The sequence below is a fragment of the Phaeodactylum tricornutum genome, chromosome 13, assembly GCF_000150955.2.
Source record: "Phaeodactylum tricornutum CCAP 1055/1 chromosome 13, whole genome shotgun sequence".
In the NCBI taxonomy this organism is placed as follows: Eukaryota; Bacillariophyta; class Bacillariophyceae; order Surirellales; family Neidiaceae; genus Phaeodactylum; species Phaeodactylum tricornutum.
Genome location: NC_011681.1, coordinates 448,278 through 472,799, shown reverse-complemented (window position 1 = coordinate 472,799; position 24,522 = coordinate 448,278). Strand labels below are relative to the sequence as shown.

The 24,522-nt window shown below is 50.2% G+C and overlaps 10 protein-coding genes across 10 annotated transcripts; 4 read left to right on the top strand and 6 right to left on the bottom strand.

Moving 5' to 3' along the window:
* Positions 1 to 2,253: 2,253 nt before the first annotated feature.
* Positions 2,254 to 5,328, bottom strand: PHATRDRAFT_37580 (predicted protein; the record flags this gene model as incomplete). Its single annotated transcript, XM_002181527.1, has 2 exons — positions 2,254 to 4,187; positions 4,314 to 5,328. The coding sequence occupies 2 exons, from the start codon at positions 5,326 to 5,328 to the stop codon at positions 2,254 to 2,256; spliced, it is 2,949 nt and encodes a 982-aa protein (XP_002181563.1).
* Positions 5,329 to 5,799: 471 nt separating this feature from the next.
* PHATRDRAFT_37579 (predicted protein) lies at positions 5,800 to 6,807 on the bottom strand (the record flags this gene model as incomplete). The annotated part of the gene is made up of 1 exon (XM_002181526.1): positions 5,800 to 6,807. One exon carries the CDS (start codon positions 6,805 to 6,807, stop codon positions 5,800 to 5,802), a length of 1,008 nt encoding a protein of 335 aa, XP_002181562.1.
* Positions 6,808 to 9,225: 2,418 nt separating this feature from the next.
* PHATRDRAFT_37578 (predicted protein) lies at positions 9,226 to 10,113 on the top strand (the record flags this gene model as incomplete). Its single annotated transcript, XM_002181695.1, has 1 exon — positions 9,226 to 10,113. One exon carries the CDS (start codon positions 9,226 to 9,228, stop codon positions 10,111 to 10,113), a length of 888 nt encoding a protein of 295 aa, XP_002181731.1.
* Positions 10,114 to 10,188: 75 nt separating this feature from the next.
* On the bottom strand, positions 10,189 to 11,189 carry PHATRDRAFT_51058 (predicted protein). Its single transcript, XM_002181525.1, has 2 exons — positions 11,016 to 11,189; positions 10,189 to 10,919 (listed from the first exon to the last, which is right to left on the bottom strand). The coding sequence occupies exons 1-2, from the start codon at positions 11,121 to 11,123 to the stop codon at positions 10,260 to 10,262; spliced, it is 768 nt and encodes a 255-aa protein (XP_002181561.1). The 5' UTR covers positions 11,124 to 11,189; the 3' UTR covers positions 10,189 to 10,259.
* A 274-nt stretch (positions 11,190 to 11,463) lies between these two features.
* Positions 11,464 to 13,065, top strand: PHATRDRAFT_47378 (predicted protein; the record flags this gene model as incomplete). The annotated part of the gene is made up of 1 exon (XM_002181694.1): positions 11,464 to 13,065. Exon 1 carries the CDS (start codon positions 11,518 to 11,520, stop codon positions 13,063 to 13,065), a length of 1,548 nt encoding a protein of 515 aa, XP_002181730.1. The 5' UTR covers positions 11,464 to 11,517.
* A 138-nt stretch (positions 13,066 to 13,203) lies between these two features.
* On the bottom strand, positions 13,204 to 13,941 carry PHATRDRAFT_37575 (predicted protein; the record flags this gene model as incomplete). The annotated part of the gene is made up of 1 exon (XM_002181524.1): positions 13,204 to 13,941. The coding sequence occupies one exon, from the start codon at positions 13,939 to 13,941 to the stop codon at positions 13,204 to 13,206; it is 738 nt and encodes a 245-aa protein (XP_002181560.1).
* Positions 13,942 to 15,186: 1,245 nt separating this feature from the next.
* PHATRDRAFT_28684 (predicted protein) lies at positions 15,187 to 17,277 on the bottom strand. Its single transcript, XM_002181523.1, has 4 exons — positions 16,447 to 17,277; positions 15,928 to 16,347; positions 15,678 to 15,722; positions 15,187 to 15,644 (listed from the first exon to the last, which is right to left on the bottom strand). Exons 1-4 carry the CDS (start codon positions 17,260 to 17,262, stop codon positions 15,501 to 15,503), a joined length of 1,425 nt encoding a protein of 474 aa, XP_002181559.1. The 5' UTR covers positions 17,263 to 17,277; the 3' UTR covers positions 15,187 to 15,500.
* Positions 17,278 to 17,553: 276 nt separating this feature from the next.
* On the top strand, positions 17,554 to 21,239 carry PHATRDRAFT_37572 (predicted protein; the record flags this gene model as incomplete). The annotated part of the gene is made up of 3 exons (XM_002181693.1): positions 17,554 to 18,613; positions 19,026 to 20,046; positions 20,387 to 21,239. 3 exons carry the CDS (start codon positions 17,554 to 17,556, stop codon positions 21,237 to 21,239), a joined length of 2,934 nt encoding a protein of 977 aa, XP_002181729.1.
* A 42-nt stretch (positions 21,240 to 21,281) lies between these two features.
* PHATRDRAFT_37571 (predicted protein) lies at positions 21,282 to 21,806 on the bottom strand (the record flags this gene model as incomplete). Its single annotated transcript, XM_002181522.1, has 1 exon — positions 21,282 to 21,806. One exon carries the CDS (start codon positions 21,804 to 21,806, stop codon positions 21,282 to 21,284), a length of 525 nt encoding a protein of 174 aa, XP_002181558.1.
* Positions 21,807 to 23,004: 1,198 nt separating this feature from the next.
* On the top strand, positions 23,005 to 24,291 carry PHATRDRAFT_21557 (predicted protein; the record flags this gene model as incomplete). Its single annotated transcript, XM_002181692.1, has 2 exons — positions 23,005 to 23,733; positions 23,956 to 24,291. Exons 1-2 carry the CDS (start codon positions 23,023 to 23,025, stop codon positions 24,289 to 24,291), a joined length of 1,047 nt encoding a protein of 348 aa, XP_002181728.1. The 5' UTR covers positions 23,005 to 23,022.
* Positions 24,292 to 24,522: the final 231 nt, after the last annotated feature.

Below are 24,522 nucleotides of genomic sequence, written 5' to 3'. Positions count from 1 at the left end.
GACCTAATCTTGATTCTGAATAAGCTTGTCTCCTCTAATTGGAAAACAGAGAAGCTTCGTGTTGTAATACAAACCTTCGCTGGAGGACGTCATATTAGCACAGCTCGTCATGAAAAAAGGAGATTCCGGCTAGGTTTCGGTTCGAGTTCATTTTTTCCATGGCTCACAGTTGACAGTGAGAGCGCGTGTTATGCAGCGCGGCATCACAGTCGAGTCAACCCAGTTCCAAATGGTGTTAACCCTAAACCCTAGCAAATCTTACTCTACGATTCTATGATTTTCCAGTCAGCACTGTGATAGAAGAATTTACTGTCAACTGGAAAACCAAAATAGCTGCTACTATTGATGAACACAAAACGACGATGGAGATCGAAGTCAGGAAAACGATGAACTACGAAGATTATGAGTCTACAATGTGCTCTTGGATATTCGTAGGGACTGTGGGGCTGTGATTCGTTGTGTGTGGGACGGAAGCGACTTGGAGTTTAGCAGTAGGCGATTGAACTTCTGGTAAGACGCTGTCCTTACTAGGAGTTGGATCAACACACCCTCGCTGCAAATGAGAAGTTGCTATGTCATTGGTGGATGACTGTTCGAGAAGGTAGTGCGAGCGCATTTTGCGATGATGAGCGGGAGAATGATGCTTGGAGAAATAGTCGGCCAAATTCTTGAGGCCGGGTCGCCAGTAAATAATAAACTGTTTTTGCTCGACGCGGTCCTTAACCCAGTAGAAACGCATGTCAATGGCTTTATAACGTCGTTGCTTGATGGTTTCGTTGGCAATGCCGGATGCACAAGCGTTATCGGTCTGAATAGGGGTAGGGGGCTGAATGTGGCCAAGTTCGTCGAGAGTGACCCGGAAAGCGGTAGCGTCCTTGGCATTGTAAAAGAGGGCACCGAGTTCTGCTTCGGTGGCAGATGACAGAACAACAGACATGATGGAGCTATGCGTGTGAATGGCGCCATTGTTGGGAGGATCTGGGTCAGTCGAAGCGGGAGCAGCATTGGGATTCCGGGGTTGGCTGCTGAGGAAAAAATGACCGGCAGCACGAGAACGGGCTTTGGACTCGGAAAGGTAGGATGCGTCGCTGTGAATGTGTAGACACATGTCGCTAGCCTGAAAGCGTACAGTAGCGTGTGGGTGAGTGGCGCAGTAGTCAAGTAAGTGTTCAGCAGCTTGAAGCGTGGCTTGGGTTGCAGTGGACTGGGCCGATGCAAGGGTTCCGAGGGCGACGAGAATGGTGGAGTCGACAGCCCTAGCGTAGTAGAGTAGGGTTCCTATGATTTCTTGCAGGTGGGTCTTGTCGGACGCATTGAGAGGATCAGTAGTGTCAGGAGCGGGAGTAAGCTGGGTGGCAACGCCGTAGTTAGGTGGGGTCCACGGGTGTGGCGCATGTTGCGGCTTGGTGGGGGGCGAACGTTGGAAGCGGGTTAGGGCTTGGTCGATGTAGTCAGGCATGGACATGTCAAGGGTTCGATGTTCATAGTTCCAAGCGAGTGTAAGACCTAGGTAACGCGTACCAGCCCAATCAATTGTGATAGTGTAGAGCGCTTGTAAAGTGTCGATGAGGTGCTGAGCGTTTTCGGAGCCGGTGTATTTTACGCCAAAGTCGTCGACAACTAGGGTAAACTGAATCGGTCGTGTGACGTGTCGAAAAAGGCCTGCGGTATGTGGGGTCTTGATGTAGCCGTGGCGAGCGAGGTGTTCAACAAGGCGGTCATGAGCTAGAATGCCGGCTTGGGGAAGGCCGTACATGCCTTTGCGAATTTCGACGGTAACGGAATTGTTGTGTATGAGAGGGGCCAACTGGTACTGAGCCAAAATGGTGGGAGGAATATCTGGGACCGGGATGCGCATGTATTCGTATCGCGCCATGGGGGTGCCGAGATAGAAGTCTTTGATATCAATGCACATGAACTTTGCCGCGGGTGTGGAGAGGACACTGTTGAATAGGATCTTGGCTGTGGTGATGTCTGCAGTCGGGGTGCTAACCTTGCCGGGGTACTGAACTAAGTTGCCACCGACGGTAAAACGGATGCGCTTGGGTTCCGCTTTCTGAGGGCGAATGCTGGCAACAATGCGCAAGTAGGTGGCCCGGCGACCGGGAGGAATGGCGGTATGCGCGATGAAGTGCATAGTTTGGCTACCGTGAGTGCTGTTGGGCGGGTTACCGTTGGTGAGACGGCCAATTTCGTTAGCTGCGGCTTGAATCCAATCGGGAGCATCGGGACCGGTGCGTAGGTGGCGATACTCTAAAGAGGCGCCGGTTGCGGGGTCGACGACTGCGTTGGCGGAGGCGGGGCAAGAAAGGGTCGGGTGCGGGTGTTGTGTGGATGAGCCGGAACTAGGGTTGGGGTTGGCGGGGGCTTGCGTGCTTTGCGACGGCGGCGGCCGGGATTTCGGGTTCGAGAGTGATAGGTGGCCGTGGGGGGCACCCTCGGAGGTGGCGGCGCAAGGGTGGGCACCCTCGGAAGTGCGGGGGCGTGCTCGGCTGTGACGATGGGAACGGCAAAGCGGACCTGTGCTGGGGTAAGTGCTGGGACAGGGGCGGGGACCGGGGGCGCTCGAGCGGGTGCGGCGATGGGAGAGGCCGGGACAGCAACGGACTCAAAGAGTTCTGCGAGTTGGGTGAGGGCCTGGTGCTGGTTGGCGTCGAGGGGCGTAAACGGTGAAGCAGGAGCGGGATTCCGGAGGGCACACACTAAGTCACGGGCGGCGGCCAGGGCGCGGTCCGTGGAAGAGGCGGTGGGCATGGGAATCTTGCTGGGGAACCATGCCAGCGTGTCAGCAACGCGTTCAGCACGTGTCTCGGTGATCCAAACGCGATGGCAGCGGTAATGGTTCATGGCCGGGCCAAGATACCAGCCTTCAACAGCATGGGGCGCCCAAGTTTCTCGGACGGCGGGTTTTTCGTGCACGAGGACGCGAGTACCGGGGGGGGCAAGCGGGGTGCGGTTGTAATCGAACGCGCCGTGGAGTTGGGCGTGGGCTGAGAGGGTGGGGTTGATGCGGGAGCCGCGGAGGAGATTGAGACTAAGCAGAGCGTGGGGAATGAGGCGATCCCAAAGATGAAGCGGAAAATCCGGGTTCGTGCTGCAGAGACCGGCTATGAAGTGGTTCTTGAAGGTACGTATGGCGCGTTCGGCGGCGTTGCGACGGTGTAAATGGGGTGGCGCCAATTGGAAGTCAACTTGGTGGGCGGTCATGAATGACTGGAGAGCGGTGGATGCCTCGTTGTCCAGACGCTGGAGCTGCGGCTGGAGGCCATGGTGGGTGAAGAGGGAGTGGGCGCGCTGGTAGGCGGCCAGGATCTCGGCACCGGACTTGCTCTTCATTAGTTCAACGTGAATTGCATTACTGTCGTAGTCGTACAACACGAGCATATCCGTGTGGCCTGCACTCGAGGGAGTGAGAAAACGGCCCGGTTGATCTGTGTAGATTTGGCCGGTGACTCGTTGGTGTGCGGCGAAGACATGGTGAGTGCGGCCAGCGGGAGGAGTGGTCGGAGCCGGGCAGAAGTCAAGCGGGGATTCGTGGAGAGGGTTGGGTGAGGCCACCAGCGGAACGGGGGAGGGCTTAGTGGAGCGAAGATTTGCGCGTTGTTGGTCTAAGTGGCCTTTGATGGTTGCCATCGAGCGGGGAGGATACTTGCGCACTTGTTTGGACGTGATGTCGGGGAAGGTTGGGAGGCGCCCGGCATCGAGAGCGGTGCACCAAGTGGAGAGAGAAGGGGAGAAAAGGGACGCATGGACAAAAGCGATGCGGTCGGCCAGGGAGGTGTCGGGAAGGAGGGCATTGGCGGTCTTGGCTGGGGTCAGGTCGAGGTGCCAGAGGCCGGTGGTGGGGGCTCGAGCGCCTGTAAGAAGCAGGGTGGTGTCCCGGTGGATGTCGAGTCGGGTGGCGGAGAAGGTGGCGGTGCAGCCGTCGTCGCTGAGCTGGCCGATGGAAATGAGGGGGTGTGAAGCAAGGCCGGGAAAGATGTGAGCTTGGCAAGCGGCAGGGGAAAAACCAGGGAGGTCGAGAGTGGCCGTGTGGCTGGAACGGAGGGTAGCGCCGTTGGGAACGGGGACAGAGAGTGGAGAGGAGGCTGGCTGTTGGTTGAAGTGGGGGCAGGACACGGTAATGTAGTGTCCTGTGCACCCGGTGTCGGCAATGGCCGAGGTTGTAATACTAGGCGGGGAGGGGACTACAGACAAATTAAGACTAGTAATATGATTGATTAGATCGTTATTACAAGTGTTAAGTGTCGGTGTAGCCGTCCCTCTGACCTATTCAGGGGGTTTGGGGGCAGTCCAAATTTTGGTTGACCCACCAAGTGGATTGGCAGCAGTGGCGTCGTCGCGGTGCCCAGGAGCCTTGTTCTTGCAGGTGGCGCTTGTGTGCCGACGGTTATTGCTGGAGCCATGGGTCCAGCAATATGTTTTCTCCGTGGTGGCGGCAGAGGAATGCGACACAGAGAGAGCAGAAAAGGGAAGACTGAGGGTGTCGGACACAATCGAAGGGGGGGCAGAGGAAGGGGCACAAAGGGCATTGGCGTAGCCAAGGGCGCCCGTGGTGACGGTGCGCTTGCGGTCCGTGTCGGCAACCTTAAAGAGAGTACGGAGGTTGGCAAGCGTATGCGTGTCGGGCGAGGCAGTGCGCCAAGTTTCGCAGGCACGAGGGAACAAGCCGGAATGCTCGAGAACGTCGTAGCCGGCGCGAACGGCAGCGGCTTCGGAGATGGGGTCGCGGCCTGCCGTCGAATACGCAATGGCGTCGGTCAGGCGGTGAAAGATGGTTTCAATCGGGTCGGCTGGGTTCCAGGGGGTGTACATCGACTGGATGTTGTTTTTTAAATCAGAAGCGGAGATGGTGCCGAAGTTGCGCCAGAGATGGTCCAGCAGGTCAAGGCAGGTGACTTTGCTGTACGCGAACTGGGGGTGCTCCAAGTCCCGGACGTAGACGCGAGGAACGGCGTCGAGGAGCTGGCGACGGAGGGCATTATTGACTGCCACGTAGAGGCTGTGGATGGCCACAGCGCGTTTGTGGAGCCGATTATTTTCCGTGATTTGAGGTTGCGTGGTGCCCGGTTCGGGGTCGGCCGGGGGAGCAACGGGAATGACGAAGGGGACGTCGGACAGTTCGGCGTACGCGGCGGCGGTGAGCGTCAGGGCCATGTGGCCATGGGCGCCACCGCCATTGAGGCTGGGGATGGCGGATGCATTGGCGCTGAGCTGGCGTTGGGCGAGGAGAAGCGACGCATAGGAGGGTGCGATGGTATTGGTGGCGATTGGATTGAGGACTTTGTGAGGAAAGTCGGAGATGGTGAAATCGGCAGACGGGGACATGATGGCAGAGGGCAGGACAGGGGAGCGGTAGGGCAGGGCTGGGATCAGAAAGACGGGGGGGTTGCTTCGTAGTTCTATTGATGAACACAAAACGACGATGGAGATCGAAGTCAGGAAAACGATGAACTACGAAGATTATGAGTCTACAATGTGCTCTTGGATATTCGTAGGGACTGTGGGGCTGTGATTCGTTGTGTGTGGGACGGAAGCGACTTGGAGTTTAGCAGTAGGCGATTGAACTTCTGGTAAGACGCTGTCCTTACTAGGAGTTGGATCAACAGCTACTGTTGGTTACCTCTGTCGAAATCGACCCATAGATCTGACCCTTTGCTGGGGACGAGAGCAAATACTTTCATCCGGCAGCGGAAGCGACATTGAGCGGGATCTAACAGTAATTTACAACAATCAACGACTTGTCGCACATTCTTTCTGTCGAATACAAGAGAGTTCCATGAAAAAGGATTTGAAGTATTATAGCAAGTAGTGATAAAACTTTGCAACGTAATCGCCTTGATCCTTTTGTACTCTTTCCGTGGCCTCATCGCGGTCTAGCCAGGCAAAGTCTTTGGCTTTCAAACTGGATGTATTCACGCTCCCTTCGTCGTAATATATTTTCATAAAGAAAGTCTTTGTACCGTAGACATCAGTACGGCTTTCGGCAGGCAACGCTTCCATGTCAACCGCACATGGTGCATTAGTAATGCACCAGTACTCGACTTCTGGCCCGATAATATCCTTGAGTGTGCGCTCGGCAGCTTCCAATATGGTTTCATCCTCATTCAAGTCGACGGTAGGAAACTGCCATTGATCTTGGTCCTGCTGTACCATAAGGTAAATGCTTGTTTTGAGTTTCCGATCCGTCGTTCGCACGTCACCAGTCTCGTCAGCTACCGTTTCGCGCGGTGCAGGTGTAAAGCCTTCCGGAAGAAGCTTTAGTAATTCTTCCTGCGTCATTGCTATAGGTTGGTCATCCGTCTTTATCCGGCCACCAAATTCTGGAGGATACTCTTTTCCAAACTGGGCCAAATGAGCGGATAGGTTCTCGTACTCCTCTTCCCAAGGTTCCATATCCGGCAGTACCACTTCCGTCCGCGTTAGAATGACGGCCACTTGGTGTTTCCATCCTAGTTCGGCTTGACGAGCTTTGCGGTTCATGTACTCTTCGTCAACTTTTTTCCGGATAAACCATTTACGAAACTCCCGCCGCTGCTTTCCACGGACCCTCCCTTCTCGACGAGTCTTTATGCGTTCCATACGCTCCTGGCTGGCTTCGTACAGCTTACGTCGCCTCTCCTTGGCGGCAATCTTACTAGCGGTATAGCTCAACGTGGGTTCCGTCTCTGTGGACGCCGCCGTTGCCTTGGCGGCGTACGTACGGATCGCACCAAAAGTGCCGCAGCCCACCACCCGCACCGACGAAGGCTGCCGTAGCCGGTGCTGAAGGACTGCTGGTCCGACGGCTGTGACCATGCGAAGCATTGTACCTGTACAATAGCTCGAGAAGACCAGGTGAAGCCTGCGCAGACGACTGTTGACTGCACAAATAATGTCACAATGGCGCCATTGTGAGGATTGCGTTGTTTCAGGTGCTGAGCTATCGTTACACGGTCAATCGGCCGCTCCGTCAGTTCCGTGAGTGGATACCCATTACAAGACTGAATATATATTTGGTTGTCCATATTTTATCAAGATAGGAGATCCTCACTGACAGTGACAGTGAATGCAGGGCCGGGTCTGTAAAGGAGAATTCTGTGTCAAGCTTTGGCAAGAAATCACAATATGCTACAGCAGAGAATTGCCTATTTTGGCCAAATACCTGCTCTTACTCTCAAAACGGACGGTTAGCTTCGCAAAATCTCTAGTCGACATTCTTTGCAGAGTGGACGGGGAACTATGGAGCATCAGCAAGTGGGTCATAGTAAGGGCGGCAATGTTAAGATGTTGGTTGCAAACGTTGAGAGCAACGGGATCGACTATGCCGAAAGGGCCTTTCTACAAGGATCTTTTCGAGAAGCTCTACACGTTTCCAATAAAATTCTCGATGAGGAATCTATCGATACAGTACAAAGCGGACTCCAGAGAGAACATATGGTGAAATTACGCACGTCCTTGCACTTTCGTTTCTTTCCGAACGAAAGTTTCGTTGTACGAGTTCGCACGGAACCGTTGGAGGAAAATTTTGTGAGACTGGAACGGGCGGCAGCTGTAGCGTTGCAATCCTGGTCCGAGATGAACGGCATGGTTCCTACTGAAGACCTTCGTGAGAGAGGCTACCGGTATTTGCTACCTTGTCTGCGATACGTCCATGCACACTCCATCTCGGCTGATTTGGCCGTACTGTTGATGCAATTTTGTCGTGAAACCGAACACTTGAAAGTGGCACTGGGCTTATGTTTGGAACTACTGTCCAGCTCGAAGGGGGGAAAGTTGGAAGGAAAAGAAGTGTTTCTACAAGACGAAGTCGTGGAGGTTCTCTGCTGTCGATTGTTACCTTTTTCCCGAGATGCCGACGTTACCGCTGCGATTCTAGAGTCTCTCTCACGCGCCCCAAAGAACGCGTCAAGGACAATAACTCTATCTGGGGTTGCAAAAATTGATTCGTTTCCGGAAGGCCGCCTGGTCGACAGTTGGAAAGTATCCGGTCGTTTGAACCGTGAAGCTACGGCCAGGATTCTATCTTTTCTTCAAATTTTTACGACCGAAACCTCTCCTTTGGGGACAAAGGAAACTGTTTTACGGTGCATATCGCTATTGGAAACAATTCAGACGCAAAGTAAAGAAGAGAACGTTGCCCCTTGGGATTCACAGTCAGAAAGTTCAATGGGAATGAGTTCCGGTACTTTGATGTCTCAGACCCACGAGAGCGGCTCCGCGTGGCTTTGGAGATTCTCCGTGCAATTGCGAGTGTTGCTAAGGCGATACCTTTTGGCATTCAAGGAAGAAAGAAAGGACAACTCCGATGCTTGGAAGCGCCGGAGTCAAGTCGCCATTTCTGTCCTAAGTGTATGGATTATTTGGAAACAACGGAAAAGGGTGGCTGGAGCATCGAAAACTGTTTTGTGGAGTAGCATACAGCCTTTCTTTGAAATATGGCAAGCACTGTTCCCTACTGCGATGCAATAGGTTTCACTCCGACACCTGCTGATTCTAGTTAATATTTGGCAAACGGACTATGGCTATAGTGTTGAAATCAATGGGTTTCTGTTCATTTTAGAAGATCTACATAAGCATCCTCGTGCACTGAAAAGCTCCAGGCGATACGCTCGACTGTTCTGTGCTCGTCAAGTCTGCGCTCGCGATCTTATTTTGTGTCGGCCGCCTCCGCTGCCGCCGCAGCGGCTTCCGCGGCTTTCAGTTCCTTCTTTTTTTCCACACGACGCAACCAAGCTATGTAGCCACATTCTTCGTAGGTGTGACGTTGATGTTGGCAAGCACCGGGATTGTAGTAGGTTTCTCGTCGGCAGATATTCAGATCGACCAGCAAGTGAGCGCAAGTGTCACGATAGGCGAGGGGAACTTGGTGTTTGCGGAGCAAATCCAGATCTTGCTTTTCGACCGGCATGGCAGCGGGAGAATGGTGATGATCTCCTCCACCCATAATGTCAAAATGTAGACGAGCTCAAAGAGATCGAGATTAGTCCGGGATGGTTCCTTGGTATTACTTTTTGGAACACTCTATCACTTGAGTGCGGATCTGGGATCGTTCTTGGCATGCACCAAAAGGCAGTATTGCCCAACACCTGTGTTAGCCCCTCCGCTATAGCTGGCAGCAGCATGTCGGACATCGTCCTCGATTCGAATTTCCCGGTTACTTCGTAAAAAACTGAGATAACCCGGATCTTGATGAATACAAAGCAAAAAGACAAATAGAGCTTCAAAGCATTTCCATGGTTCACCATGGCGCCAGAGGCAGCGAAACGTGGAGAACTTGATACTTGCAGACGCCAGCCCATATCACCCGAAGAGGCGGATGATCTGATAAGTCAATGCGATACGATGCTGGAGTCGATCCAAGGCGACATTCTCGACGCTGCCGCCCTCGCTCAAGAGGCCGGTTTTACCGTCGAATCCGACTTGACGGCCATCCGTACGGGAACCGCCGCGACCGTGTTGACGGCTGGACACTCCAACACGGATCATGTTGTTGTCTGGACACAGGATTACGCCACAGATCGGATTGCGGAACTCAAACGTAACATGGCTACCCGTGTAAGGGCACAACAGCCCGAGGCCAAAGGCCAAGATCGCTGGGATAAGCCCAAACTACCGGGGGAACGCCGTCGGCGGATTGTGCGTGAAAAAGATGCACCCGAAGCTCCCCCCGAGCCGCCTTCGTCGGGATATATTATCTTTCTGGGCCAGATGACGACCAAAATGCGACACGATCGACCGAATGAACAGCATAGTCAAACGCGGGTAGTGCAAGAAATAAGCAAAATGTGGAGAATCGGGCTGTCCGATGAAGAGCGCCAGTATTATGCTGATTTTTGTGAGCAAGCACGTGTAGAATACAAGCAGCAAGACTTAGAATTTCGAGCAACCGGTACTTTCAAGCCATCGGAAGAGTTTGTGAGGGAAGCAGGTGTGGGGCTGTGGGTTCGGAAGACATGGAAGAAGAAAAATGTTTTGGAAAAAGAGATTGCGCAGTACGATACAGTAAAATTTCCGATGCGTCCACCTGAATTTGACGAAGCCTACAAAAAGCGAGAAATAGAGTCTAAGCGGAGGCGAAAGCTTAAGCAAAAAGGACTGCTAAATGAAGATGGAACCGAAAAACCTTTGTAATCCGAGACACGAAATAAGGAGGTGTATGATTCGGTCGCCAAATTTGATTGTTAATAAACAGCTGGTAGTTACAAAGAACAAAACCGAAAGATGCTATGATTAAGTTGAACAGTGCCGATTGCTTCATACAAATAAAATGAGATGCTCTAAAACACGACATCAGCGTCGTCATCGGCATCGTATTGCGCTGTAATGTCCTCGTCGTTTTCCTTCCCACGCGCAAGGACAGGTTTGCCGCTTTCTGCCGCCAACTTTGCTGCTATGGCCTTGGCTTTTTCCTCCTCCTTCGCTTCCTCTTGTTTCTTACCCTGTACCAGCTTTAGACGTGTAAAGTCCTCACGTTCCAATTCGTCCAATTCACGAGAGATGTAGTCGAGAACACCTTCAATCCTGGGAATTGTCACATTCTCAAGGGCGTTGACACGACGATTCGTAACTTTCAACGCTTCATCCAGCGTCTGAAATGACGTTTGGAGAGACGCCAACTTGATAAGCATTTCAAGTACAACCGTGAACTTTTCACGGACTGCCAAAATTTTCTTTCCCCCGCCGACAAGACCTAGGGACTGATTTTCAGCGGTCGCACCCGTTTCGTACTTAGTAAAGACTGGTAGCTTGACACCTGCAACATTGTCGACACCAGCACCGACGCGGACACGCGCCGTCATGCCGCCCTCGGCCACCTTGCGCTTAAAGTTACCGGCAGCGTACTCGGCCTGCGTCATGCTGAAAAAAGCAGACGCAGCATCCGTAGCCATACTGGACTTTGTTTCCGCAATACTTTTCGCATAGTCCCGGAATTTGACCTAATGAAAAACGAGAGAGACGGGAGTGAGAAATAGCAGCATCGTGATACCTCGGAATGTGTGCGTCAAGGATTTTACGAGGGGCAAAATACCAACCTTTAAAGCGTCCGCCTTCTTCTTAAGCAATTTGTGTCCTCCTTCCGCAGCCTTTTTCTTAGCTTTAAAGATCTGCTGATTCATGCGAGTGGGTGGAACTTCCGACATGGTCGATTTCTTCGTTGCTACGAGAGTCGCGCCTATTCACTGAGAGAGTACAATAGAGCACTGTTTCTGATCGATTGTGAGCATTCCGCAACTGCCGCTTCGTGGATCTCGCCATTGCGGAACCAAGGCCTCGCTTAACGTCGCGTACGACATAAATATCTCGCCAACCGGAGGTGTTCACAGTCAATTAACAAAGGCTCTGCATGCACTGAAGTAGATATCGTTCATATGAAGCTTTGATTGGCTGTAAGCAGTCACGACTTCTCGAGTCCGGCTCCGATTCTAGGAAACCCGAATCCAAATCTTTCCCTTTACAAAAACACAAATCACAAATTGACCGCGACAATGGCCTTCTGCCAACCGCCCATTTTACCGTCTCTATACGACCACCATCATGGTGTTTCTGACGCTCAGCCAAAAAGTGAATCAATTTCTGGGGCCTGCGATGCTTCGAAATGGCCTGAGAGCACGCTATGCTTTGGGACGGGGTGTAGTTCATGACAATCCGACGCTCGATAACTTTTTACTCATTCCTCTCGCTCAAAAGCTCATTTCTTTGGAATCACGTGAGGAAATGCAACAGGCAACGCTACTAGGAAAGGTGGCACCCTCCTGGTTGGAGAGAATTTTTAGTCGCAACAGCCAAAATGAGGAGGAAGACGCGACACCGTTGGTAGATGCAGAAATTCGCGTCAAAGTGCTGGAACGCTACCTCCGTCCGGTTCTATGCCGCAACAATCGTTGGAGCGAGGTTCGACGTTGGCAATTCCATCCCAGATTTCTGAAATGGGCCCGGGCAGAATATTTGCTGGCTCGACATGGTGATCATCTGCAGGCCGTAATGGGCGCGTTCCCTTCCCTGCAAAAAACACTGCAATTGCAAGTTCGACAACGTAGTTTTCAAAAGTTGCTCTCTGGCAAATTAACCATGGACAGCGATCAAGAAGTCGTTGATCCATCTACGCTTCCTAAGAGTTCTCTCTTGACAAAAGTGCTGGAAATGGAATCTTGGACTGGGCAGAAAGATACGTCTGCCACCAGTGCTAGGATGAAGCAAATCGCAGAAAGAGTCGGCGGTCAGGTACTCGAGCTGCGTGGTGGCGGACTGCGCTTTGCCACCGTTTCTCAGGAAGCGGATCTTTCCGCGCTTAGTTTACAGGAAATATTGGAGCTAGCGGGTGGACATGTTGCCAATTGTGGTCCATTCAACACACTTTGCGAAGAAGCCGATATTTACCAGCTGTGGACGGAGGAATACGTCGAAGGCTTGGGGTCGTATTTGCGCAAACGGACGGAACAGTACCATGGAGATACTTTGGTCCTAGATGTGGGGGCAGGTGATGGACTGCTGGCCAAGTATCTACGCGACTACTTCGAAAAGGAATTCACGTCACGCAAGACGCCAGCAAGGCAGAGAAAGGTAGTTCCACGGCCGAGACGCGGGCTTCCTTCCCCGAAAACCCCTACAATCATCGCAACCGACGACGGTAGCTGGAGAGTGTCAGAAAAAGCTCCCGTTGAACGCATGTCTGTTGAAGAGACTTTGGACAAATTGATTCAGTCAGATAAGGCACAACAGGTCATCGTTTTGTGCAGCTGGATGCCCCTATCGGAAGATTGGACAACCTTGTTTCGATCGCGAAATGTCGGCGAATATATTTTGATTGGTGAATATGACGAAGGACAGTGTGGCGACAATTGGGAAACTTGGGGAAATCCAAGGTTTCGTTCATCCATAGACGAAGAGTGGGAGGGTTTGGTCCAACAAGATGAGATAGAAAACGAACAGTTCCAGATCCGTCCAGCGGATACACCAAAAGCTCCGCACCAAGCGGACGGTTACAAGCGCCACGAACTTCGAAGTTTGCGACCATATCAATTTTCAAGGTTCGACTGTTCCGTGTCGAAAGCAGGTGGCACAATTAGCTTCCGTCGTACCTAGAGCTGTAACAGAAGGTACTAGCAGATGGCTTTCTCAATATAACCCTCCGCTCAATGCTTTGGAAGGAAAAGGAAGTGCACAGAAAAAACTATAGATGCAGCACTCCCACAAAGTGTAATTACTTTCTCCTACTTACAATTAAATAAATGCGGTTATTGATTTCCCAGTACTCGGCGCCAGCATATTGAGAACAGCCCTTGCCGTATCGAGGGCTTCGGGGACGACGTCCAACCCAACTTGAATGCGGGCAAGGGCCTTTTTGCGGAATTGTTGTGAAGTGTTCTTGTTCATGTTGGCAAGTATCAGCTCTAAAATCAAGGTCGATTGGACAAAGAAGAAAGGGGAAGACTCGAAACGTTCCATGACTCCCAAGACTACTGCTCCAATGGATCGAGCGGATCGCTCCAAATCGTGATATCCGTCATCTCTACTCGTTTTGAGTAGCAGATAAAGCGTATGGACACTATAGGCTTGTAAATCGTGCTCGTCCGGAAAAAGTTGGATGGTATGCAGTACTGTTTCGACAGCTTGGCAGCTACGGAGGTCTGGAGGCAACGACCGGTGTTCCGTACCGTTCCCGTGCGTGCCTTTCAACAGCATCATGATGGCCGTGACGAGTTCGGTCAGCTGGGGGCTGTCGTTCGCCAGACGGAATTTGTCACACAAAGTCTGAGCTGTTCCGAATTCCAAAAGTTCCTGAATAAGTGGGACCGCATCTTCGCAACGTTCGTCATTTTCCTGCAACGCAAACATGTCTTTGTTAAAGACGAAACACGCGTGTTCGACGTCAGCCGCAGTCCGAGCGTTACGAATGCAGTTGACCTTATTCAGGAAAGAATGAGATAAGGGACTACAAGGAAAATGTTCGATCGACATGGTAGGAAACGGCGAAATTGGCATTGAAATGGTGGTCAACTTTGTTTCGATGGACGCATTGCAATCAAGATCCGCTTTTCTCGGATTGGAGCCTCACTCTAAATTGTACCGAAGCCCGCCAAAATGTGTGAACCCTCCCCTAGTATGTGTATACCCGCCTTTTCGGAAATCGTATCTGGTAAGGTTTCTGCACAGCGACCATTCTAGAACAGGGACTACTTATGTACTACCGTACGCATACCCAGCTAGTAGTTATGCACAGTCGCAGTCTGTCAAAGTTAACGTGCCATGGGATTGAACCACGGAGCGCTATCCCAAAATCACGTCATTTGACCTCGTCACATTTACGGTATATAACCATATTCACTTATATCTTGACAACAGTCAATCCCTTGACTCTGGGATGTCCCAGTCAAACCGGAAAATGCTTGGCCAAAAACCCGAGCCGCGACCGACGAAACGAATTTGGAAGAGCCTGACTAGACGCAATCAACAACGATTCTACGCTCGCGTCATACTTCCGTTGTCTAATCAACGAATGAAGCGAGACTCGGCAAATGTCGGGAGAGAAAAAAGGCGAGAGATTGGCATCAGGAACGGCATCGTCGCCGCGCACCGAATTTGTGGTCGAGACCGTCCACGAAAATGACGCTGCCGTCTCCGTTCCCGATCCTACGCACAATCGGGATGATACCCAAGCTGAGTCCGCCCGTACACGTACCGTACCTACAAAAAGTGCCCGTCCCAGGAAGCGACGCAAAACGAGAACTGGAAAGGAGCGGTCTGATGATACCACGCAAAATCGTCTCCCACAAATGTCTTGGGATCAGTTGGCAGCTTCGTCGTGGGCTGGGACAACTCCTTTGCAAAAGAATATGACGGAGGCGGAATTGAATGAGGCAGTTGGTTGGGCCACTCACGTGACTCAGACGACTGCGGAAGAAGAACCGAACCTCACGGCGGATCTACCGAATGTCCCTCTTCCGCCAAGTATGCTAAACCATTGGATCCACAAGAAAGCACTCGAGATAATCGAAGAGGATAACTCCTTACAACACTTGACAGAAATATTTGATCAATCTGCAATGGAAGCAATGGGAACGGCTTTGGAAGAGATGATTACCGAAAATATGATGCCTTTGGCTAGACTGCACGTAGACCGATGCCGGAGACTTGAAGCCGACGGCCAAAGCTCCTTTGAAGATTGGACGCTTCCACCGGTCGACGCCATGCTGCGACTTTTGGAGGATCCCAATACGCAACGAGATCGTGCATTCTTTCCGTCGTCACTCCCGTGGGGACGGTCGACGGACGAAGAAGACGAAAACGAAGACAGCGACTTGCCTTCTCAATCGGACACGGCATTGCAGAGACGAGAGCGTATGGAACAAGCCGCATTGAAATGGTGTCGAGCGCAGGAGTTGGATCCAGCATTTGTTCGTAAGAACATGGATATTTATGGACTGTTCTTGGCTGTTCCACCGGCTCTTTCAGGACCCGACAAAGACTACGTCTCTAAAGTTCATTGAAGGTTGGTAGTTTTGAAATCTAGTATTTACTTACAATCCTGACTTTCGAAAGATCAGAAGATAGCATTCGGAAAGTCCAATTTGCTGCGGCATAATCTCTTGAACGTGCAAGTCTTGAATTTCATACCACTGTCGCGTGGCTTGATGCTGCACATGGCACTTGTAGTGGCCGTCCTGCAATGGGTCGTGTTGACCTTCGCGACCAACGTCAGCAGGACTCTCGTGCGTTATATTCGCAACCAAATCGTACTTCTCAGAGAGCAAGTCGGGCAAACTCTTCAAAAAAAAATCCACGGTTGCGTCAACGAGCTCCTTCTTCTCTAGCATAGATACTCCTAAAGCGGTGCGGTCGTGTTTCGCAAGCAGTGCCATTAGCTCCTTTACCTGTTGACATCACGAAAACACTATTCAGACAACGATTTGAAAAATAGCAGCGAAATCATACGAAAACGCACACCTGACGTACAGTCATTCCTCGAATTTGCTCCTCAGTTGGTAGACTTTGTTTTTCCTTGTGCACGTACTCGCCAAGATCAAGGTTCTTTACCGGAAACATGACAATTGAAGGGTTTTTTTCTTTTGTATACCGATTGTCTTTGAAGCGAGCCAAGTGTAAGATTAAGTAGTCCGGTAGTTTTAGGAGTTGGTAGCGCTTCCGTTGGGCCACGCCGCTGCGGTTGAGGGCATCTGAAAAAGTAACACCATCAAATTTTTTCAGAACAGACACCAGCGGTTCTTGTGGAATGACCAAACCACCGTCTTCGTCGCGAAATAGTGGCTTTTCCGGTATGTCTAAAGTGAGCTGTAGAAAGTGTGTATCGGTGGCGGTTTCTTCAATTTCTACTAACACTTCTTGATCATTCATTTTGAGACCTTCCTGCTCAGTCGCGCCTTCATCCTCGCTTCCCCATCGGTCGTCTTCTTCAGCTTTCGCTTCCAACCTTTTCCGCTTTGCTTCTCTTGTCGTGACTCGTACTTTCCCTTGAAATGTTTTGTGCACAATACTACTACCAGCCTTACGACCTCCACCTGTCCCGACATGCAACCGATGCAGCAACCACGCCACAAGTTCCCCCGCTTCGGCCTGTACACCGACTTTGAAGCGTTTTTTCGAGGCAGTGGCAATTGCTTGGATCAGCATGTGGGGGTCGACCGTCGATTTAAAACGCTTAGAACTCCAAATTTTACGCACAAGCTCTCCGAAACATTGTGCCACGTGATGAGCAAGTCGGTTCGACGCTTGGGATTTTTTCGACGACAGGAGTGACTCGTTATGGCTTTTCGATAGAAAGAAATCACGCAATGGCTGGACATGTGCCAGTGCCTGTACGGCGGCATTCACGCAGTCAGTTTTGTGAAGGTTATTCAAGCCAACAAAGCCTGGCAGGTACCGTCGTCCAAAGAGGTCCCGACTGAGCTCTGTGTGGGTGTCGATTGTTCGAATTTCGCTCGGGGAAAACTTCGGATGCAATGCATCTTGAATATCGACTAGTGACGTATCTTTAATTTCGTAATCATCCGGCAGACAGTGAAATGTCCCGTTAGTCAAATGCACAAACACAAAGTGCGATTCTTCTACTGAATGTGTGTAAGCTGGTGTCTGGATTCCACGTCCGCGAAAGTACTTGCCGCAAACGAGACAACCATAAATGTGTGGGCCTGTTTGCATTGAAATACTGCATGCCGGCTCGAAATCGAAATCTAACAACGATCGCTGAATCGTGTCCAAATATGGACAAACAATCCCTTCCTCAATATCTTCCGAAGCCTTGCGCTTGCGATTTTCGTCCATTGTTGGTAGATCGAATTGGATCGGATCTTTGTGATGATTAGGATAGGCAGTCCAGCCCGTTGCGATGAAACGTGCGACGACAAGTACAATCGACAGTGATGTAAAATGCTGTTGTCCTCCGTTTGGCTTGATGCACATTGGACATCCGTGCGATATCGACGAAACTTTGTACATAAAGAAGCGACAAAATTCTCAGAAAGTGACTGCGTATGTGATACTGCTAGAACGAAATATGTGACAATGAAACGAACGACCGGCTTGTCTCATTTTTGTAGAGGTGTACTCGTCAAAATGCCGTCGCTGATTGCGAAAAATGGAGCGCTCCTCTTTGCGCTGATAGGACTTCCATATTGCCAGGCATTCATCACTATATGTCCAACCTCCACATGCAAGCAGACACTCCTACGCGGAACGCTTCCAAGTGAAGAAATCCTTGCAGATAAGCCCGAAGCTGACAATGAATATTCGTCGCAAAAGAGTCGTCGGGAAATGTTGGCCTCCGCAGCATCTTCCTTGGCTTACTTTCCAGTATATTCATCCCTGGAAGCTAATGCTATAGAAAAGAAGGAAGCTGTCTTCTTCAATTCCTTGTCGGATCTTCCTCCTTTAGCTGACGACAATGTACGTATTTTTCTTTGTCGACATGGCCAAACGGAAAACAATCGCCTCAAGCTAATTCAAGGATCACGACTTGATCCTTCCATAAACGAAACAGGGCAAGAACAGGCTCGGAGACTGGGGAAAGCACTATCTTTTGCGCTTCCGGTTGTCCCTACGATCGTTTTTCATTCGCCCTTGATTCGCGCCCGCCAAACGGCCCAAATCGCGGCTTTGCAGTTTTCCAGCAATCCATCCGTCTCGTCGCCGACCCTCCGTCAATTAGACAGCTTGAACGAAATCGATTTTGGAAGCGCTGCTGAAGGCGAATCAGTCGAGCCTTACCGGGCGAAGATGATGGCTACCTATGCTGGCTGGTCCGTAGGAGAGCTAGACCTCAGCATGGGGGAAGGCGGCGAAACGGGAGGGGAGGTACTGGCACGAATCGAAAAATCGTTACAGGACCTCGCCAAGAGTGCGTCCAACGCTTCAAATCGATGTGTTGCAGCCATAGCGCATTCAACCTTCCTCAAAATACTGTTGGCCACGGCCCAAAATATTCCTTTGGCGCAAGTAGCGATGTTGGAACAAAAAAACTGTTGCGTCAATGTGCTCGATTTAAGCACCAAGCAAGCCATAAACCTGGCATCTAGGAGCGAGTTACTAGGAGGCCCCCTCTCGCTAGCACCATTGGAGTTTACGTTGTCGATCCCCAAGACAGCCGTAATCCGGATGAACGAAAAGCGACACCTTGGTGACCTTGCTATATGACGCATAGTTTATTGGGACAAGACGCTAATCTAATATATTGTCACGTGCGTATTACAATCTATCGTCAGATTGCCTCAATCAAATTTGGACAACGATTGCCGTAGCTTGTTGAGCTAGGTCTCGCCAATCAAGAAAGGCCATTGGCAGTTTGGTCGGCAAATCAAGCTGACAGTGAAAACTGACGTCATACCTCAGCCATTGGATCTTTTGATTTCCAGTTAGATCAGTCAAATCCGATGTTACGATACTGCAGCGAAATTTACCCGTGATTGAAGTCTTTAGACGGTTCATTTTCGAGAAAGTGAGGAAGTAAAGATCGTATTAAACACGTACGCAATTGAGGGTAATGATACGATCACTTTTCTGTCTGTTGTACTCAGCTGTACCGTCTTTAGGCGTCGCCGCTTTCCAAACGACAGTCTCCAATTCTGCGACTCGACGATTCCATTCGGCCGGATTACGGACGACCCATGAGGAGAGCGACATAGATTCACGTAGGGACTTCCTGCTACAGACGGTTTCACTACTATCGGGTGGCGTTGCGTTGTCAGGTTCTCCAGACAGTGCCACAGCTGTCGTTGGCGCGTTACCTGAGTTTGCCGATTCCAATGCAATCTTGCAGGGTGTTACTATAAAAGTAGCCGATCAGTCGCAGCAGGAGGCCATGGTTTTATTTTTGAAAGACTCTTTTGATTTCGAAGTTTTACGACGGCGTGTTCAAGGATCAATCGAAGAAACATGGTTAGGCTACGGTCCTGAACAGCTGCGAATACCAGACGACTTCACCCTTCCAGTGTCGTCCTTCAACACTTACGGAGGCCATGCTTCCGTTCGTCTCGTATATGACGCCAAGGCGACGGTTCCCTTGTATCGGACGGGAGAGAAAGCGCCAGGCGAAAATTTTGCTTTTCTGCAAGTTGCTGTTCCAGGCTACCGAATTTCGCAAATGGTTAAGCACGGTGGCAACATCATTGACGCTTACGGTTTTGTCAACGTGGTTTCACCATCGGGACTACCAATGCGAGGGATTGTAGGGATCACCCCGGACCCAATAATGTTTGTGGCAATCAATTGCATAGACGTTAAGGCCAGTCAGGCCTTCTACGAAAAGCTGGGATTCCAAAAGCAAGAGTATCCGTATGCACGACCCTCGAAGGGAACGGGACCGTTTGAGCCAGCACAACCATCAAAATCGGTTTACATGGCGCCTTCCGCTAACTGTATGGGATTACTCCTGCTCCCGTCGAAGAAAAAACGTCTTCAAGCCAACCCTGTTGTGCAGTCTTTGAATCTCGTATACACGCCATCGGAAGAATCCGATTCTGCTGATACCATGCCGACACTATTTGATCCTTCGGGTATTGCCGTTTCTTTCCAATCTGTTCCTCAGTTTGAGCTAGAAGAAAAAGAAACTAGGTAGGTTAAAGGAGAAAATTGAAAGCTCCTATACCGAGTCTGAAGCACTGCTAATCGTCAAGAATCGACTAGATTCGCATCAACTGCAAACGACCATTTCCTATCTGTAGCAACTTTTCCTTAGGAACATAATATGACCTCGTCGGTACCTTCTTGATTTGTGATTCCAACCATTGTTCCAGTTCGGTCGCTGTTGAACCAAAGACAGCTCATAGTTAGATGTGGCGCCCTTGATTTTCGAAGGAAAATCTACTGTGATATATCAGATTTGCACCGGGCAACACAAATCTGATTTCGGAAGTCTTTTTACGTTGCACAGTACATTCACGATGGTTCGTAGAATAGTGAATAGAATTCTCATCTGTGTCGCCGCCTTATCAAACGTTGCTTCCTTTCTTCCGGCTTCGCTCCCGAGGAGTCAAACAAAAAGCAAAGTAAAGCAACATTTGGTACCAGTGGATGCTTTCAGCTCTTCGCTGGTAACCTCTGTGGTGGAATATTTTGATGGTAGTACAATTGTAGACCCTACCATCGTTTCCGATGTGTATTGGCAATCACTAGGTAGCAGAATTGTTTCCGTGGTCATTGCACAGGTTCTAGTTATCGCCACTTTTGCCGTTGTTTCTTGGGTTGCTTCGAAGCAAATTGGTAACACTATAAATTTCATTGCCCTCAAGATTTTTGGACAAGACAGACGAACGGAGGCAAAGAATATCGATGGAGCTTCCGGCCAGCGGCTCAAAGTACCACCAAACTTATCGAATGTGCCACCTCGTAGTCCCGACTTTGGCAAGCTTTTTGTTTGCGTGATAATTGACATTGTTGGGTCGTCTTCGGAGCTGCTTCCCATCATCGGAGAATTGTCGGATGTTGTGTACGCACCGATTGCGGCACTCTTGTTACGCAAATTATACAACAGTAACGTTATCTTTGCGTTGGAATTTGTGGAGGAAATTTTGCCCTTTACTGATATTTTGCCCCTCGCCACGATTTGTTGGACTGTCGATACCTTTGCACCCGATTCGGATGTTGCCAAGTTTTTGAATGTTGGCAATTACGGGAATTCTCAGGCTCGTGCTAGCACTTCCTTTGATGATGGGATGGACGCAATTGACGTAAATGGAGAAGTGAAATCTCCGGCAAAAAAAGCTTCTACAACGATAGCGAGTAGAGACGACGGGCAACTAAGGTGATACGATCACAGAATCTAGTGCAACATCGAAGACAAGTTATTGTTACGGATACAAATTGTTCTGCGACATCATAAAACTGAGCACAATAATCGCCAATTTGATGAAGCCGGTGCTCGAAAGCGTTCCGCTAGTAGCGTTGGGTTCTGGTTCTTTGGTGGGCATTGACGTGGGGCTCACTGTTGGTCTTGGAGTGGGTAGAGTGACTTCGTAGCGATATGTATCAGGATTGTACACTTGTCCGTCCCCGGGACACTCGTATTTGAAACCTCCAAACGCGTACATGTAAGGTTCAATGTAGACACCTTGCACATCAATTAAAGCGGGAGGCCGCGATCCAGCAAAGACGGTCTTTGTCCAGGTTTCGGTAGAAAAGTCGTAGAACCATGTTTCTTCGGACGGATTCAAGGGAGAAGCATCGACCGACAATCCACACCCGATGGACCCGTCTGGCTGCGTACCAGCATACAATAAAAAATTATTTCCTAGTACCGAGTCAAAAGCGCCTGTTTTGTGGATGTAGCATCCAAAATTTGTGAGAAAAGCCAAAGGAACATCTCCGACCAACATCAAATCAAACTCACCTCGCACTTGACTAGGAGCTTCTTCGGGAACGAACGTTTTCCAGTTGGCATCCAAAAAACTAGCGGATTGGGTTGACATTTCGATGGACGTGAGATATTCACCACTGGACCCTTGGCCTCCAACGATGTATATATTGTTTTCAAAAGTATGCCCAAACGCAAACACTCGACCCGTTGCCGGACGACCAGACGGAGCGATCGGCACTAGCGACCAAGCTCGTGTGGACGGGTCTAGCTCCCACAATTCGTTTGAGACAGCCAGCGACCCGAGCGAGTCTGCCTGGGCACCTCCAAATGCGAGAAAGCGAGAGCCGTAAGCGAGAGCCGTTGCGCCGAAGCGAGGCGTCGGTTCAGTACCATTAATGCCCATCAAACTTATCCACGAGTTGGTTGCGATATCAAATAGCCATGCCACATCTTCCGCCGGCTTAATGACAACATTTCCCGCCGCGTTGACGACGGGTGCGACTCCACCAAACACGAACACAAAGTCGGCGTTGACTGCGAGCGCTAGTTGGGCCCGCGGTGATGGTACGGGCTGGGAGTGGTCGGCTGGGTCGACTTGCCGGTATGTATCTAGGCCATTCTCCTGCCGAAAAGTGTATAGACTGTTGGAATAGTTTCCGTCGGCAAAGTCTGTTTCGACTACACCCCCAAACAGATAAGCCGTGTCGCCAAAGCTGCTGGCCCCGAATCCCGAACGGGGAAGGAACTCATCACCTAAAGTCTGGATGCGGGCCCAGTTCTGAGCCCTACATCCGATGATATAGGAGCAAATTATGAATACGTTTCGAACCATCGTGTAGCGCGTCGCTTTTCGGGGCCAGAGCAAGAAACAGCTTTCACACTGTCTTTGCATGCGAGATGAAGTATGTGCCGATCATTGAAAGATGAGGCTTGCACCTGTTGCTGCGTATCGATGACTCAATGACCGTTTCGTAGTTTTCTTTGTTTTATGACTCTTTGGATATACATTTTGATATAAAAGTAACAGTAAACAACATTCAAAATGCTTTACATCTCATTTACAGCCGTTACAGTTAACTTGAGCACTAAACGAGGACAGCAGCAATCAAAAAAGAAAAGTACTCATACCCCATTAGGGCGCCAAGCAATTTCTCGAAATACCAAACTATCAGACCTCTCATTTTGATCACAAGCGTCTTACAAACTCCGTTGTGTGATTCTATCTGCAATCCAACATGGCCAAAAAGAAAGATAGTTTCAAACGCCGTCGAATTAGCGGTGATCTTGTCGAAAAGGCTGGAAGCCTGGATGCAGGGCCTCAACAAAAAGTCGACGAAAAGGTTGTCACGGAGGATAGTTCTTCAAGGAGAAAAGCTGAACTTCTCCAAGCCGAAAGTGAAGTACATAGCGACGGTGAGGATATCGACGATACTACCGTGCGGAATGATGGTCGGTATCGAAACAAGCAGCGTTGTTTGACCCTTTGCTCTCGGGGTGTCACGGCACGCTACCGCCATCTATTGGAAGATCTGCGCACGCTCATGCCGCACCACAAGAAGGAGTCCAAACTTGATCCAGGTGAGGACGGGGTTGGCCAGGCTGTCAGCGATATTTGCGAAATGCGTTCCTGCAACACGACTATGTTCTTGGAATGTCGCAAAAGACAGGATGCGTACATGTGGCTGGGCCGCGTCGGTGGTCAGTCGCCCGGCCCGAGTGTGCGTTTTCATGTCACAAACATTCATACGATGGATGAGCTGCGTTTGACGGGGAATTGTATGAAAGGATCCCGGCCGATTATGACGTTTGATGAGAGCTTTGGGCGTGTGGATCACTTGAAGCTATTAAAGGAACTCTTCATTGACACATTTGGTACCCCGCGGGGCCATCCGAAGAGCAAGCCATTTGTTGATCGGGTGATGGCGTTTTGCTATGCGGACAACAGGGTAAGTCCTTCTATTACACTCTACTGTCTGCTACGTCCGTAAAACAGAGATCATGCTAGTGATTACAAAAATGATGAGCGTATGTCAGAGATCACTGATCAATGAGAATACCATCATTATAGACTACGATGGAATGAAGCAATGTCGGGCAATCAATCCTTAGCCGCTTCTCTGTTGCAGCATGGCACTCACATCTGCATTCACTTTTGCTAAAACTTTTAGATCTGGGTGCGGAATTATCAAGTTATTGAAGAACAGCCGTCAAACGCCAAGGAAGCTCATCAAATTAAGAAGAATTCAGGAAGAGAAGAGGCTACTTCCATGGTGGAAATTGGCCCGCGTTTTGTTTTGAACCCGATCCGCATTTTTCGAGGATCGTTCGGAGGTCAAACCTTGTTCCAGAATCCTGATTTTGTGTCACCTAACGAGATCCGTTCCTTGGAACGAAAGAGCAAAGGAAGTCAATATGATCAGCGGAAAAACTCGCAGAAGGAGCGACACGAGCGGAAATCACAACTGGTTTTGCCGGAAGACCCGTTGAAATCCGTTTTTCGGTGAGAGGAACATTCGTAGTTCCCCATCCTACTAACATTAGATAAGGTCATTGGTTTCGAAGGTAGTTTAAAACTACTGACATCTCAATCGTGGAACGTACTCCTTAACTCCATGCAATTTGGGACGAAGAATGAATCTGTTCATTGCGCTTCTAGCAGCTATTGCATGTAGCGTCAAAGTGGTTATGGTTCTTTTTTCCCCTTTGACGTTTGGTCTCATTTCCCCGGTTGGTTT

What these genes read in the sequence shown, in the direction of transcription:
- PHATRDRAFT_51058 (XM_002181525.1), bottom strand. Translation starts at nt 11,123, where the DNA reads ATGTCGGAAGTTCCACCCACTCGCATGAATCAGCAGATCTTTAAAGCT. An exon ending in AGAAGGCGGACGCTTTAAAG is followed by an intron (nt 10,920 to 11,015) that starts GTTGGTATTTTG and finishes GTTTTTCATTAG; the next exon opens with GTCAAATTCCGGGACTATGC.
- PHATRDRAFT_28684 (XM_002181523.1), bottom strand. Translation starts at nt 17,262, where the DNA reads ATGGACGAAAATCGCAAGCGCAAGGCTTCGGAAGATATTGAGGAAGGG. An exon ending in ACAAAACATTTCAAGGGAAA is followed by an intron (nt 16,348 to 16,446) that starts GTACGAGTCACG and finishes GCGACTGAGCAG; the next exon opens with GAAGGTCTCAAAATGAATGA. An exon ending in GAGGAATGACTGTACGTCAG is followed by an intron (nt 15,723 to 15,927) that starts GTGTGCGTTTTC and finishes TTGCTCTCTGAG; the next exon opens with AAGTACGATTTGGTTGCGAA.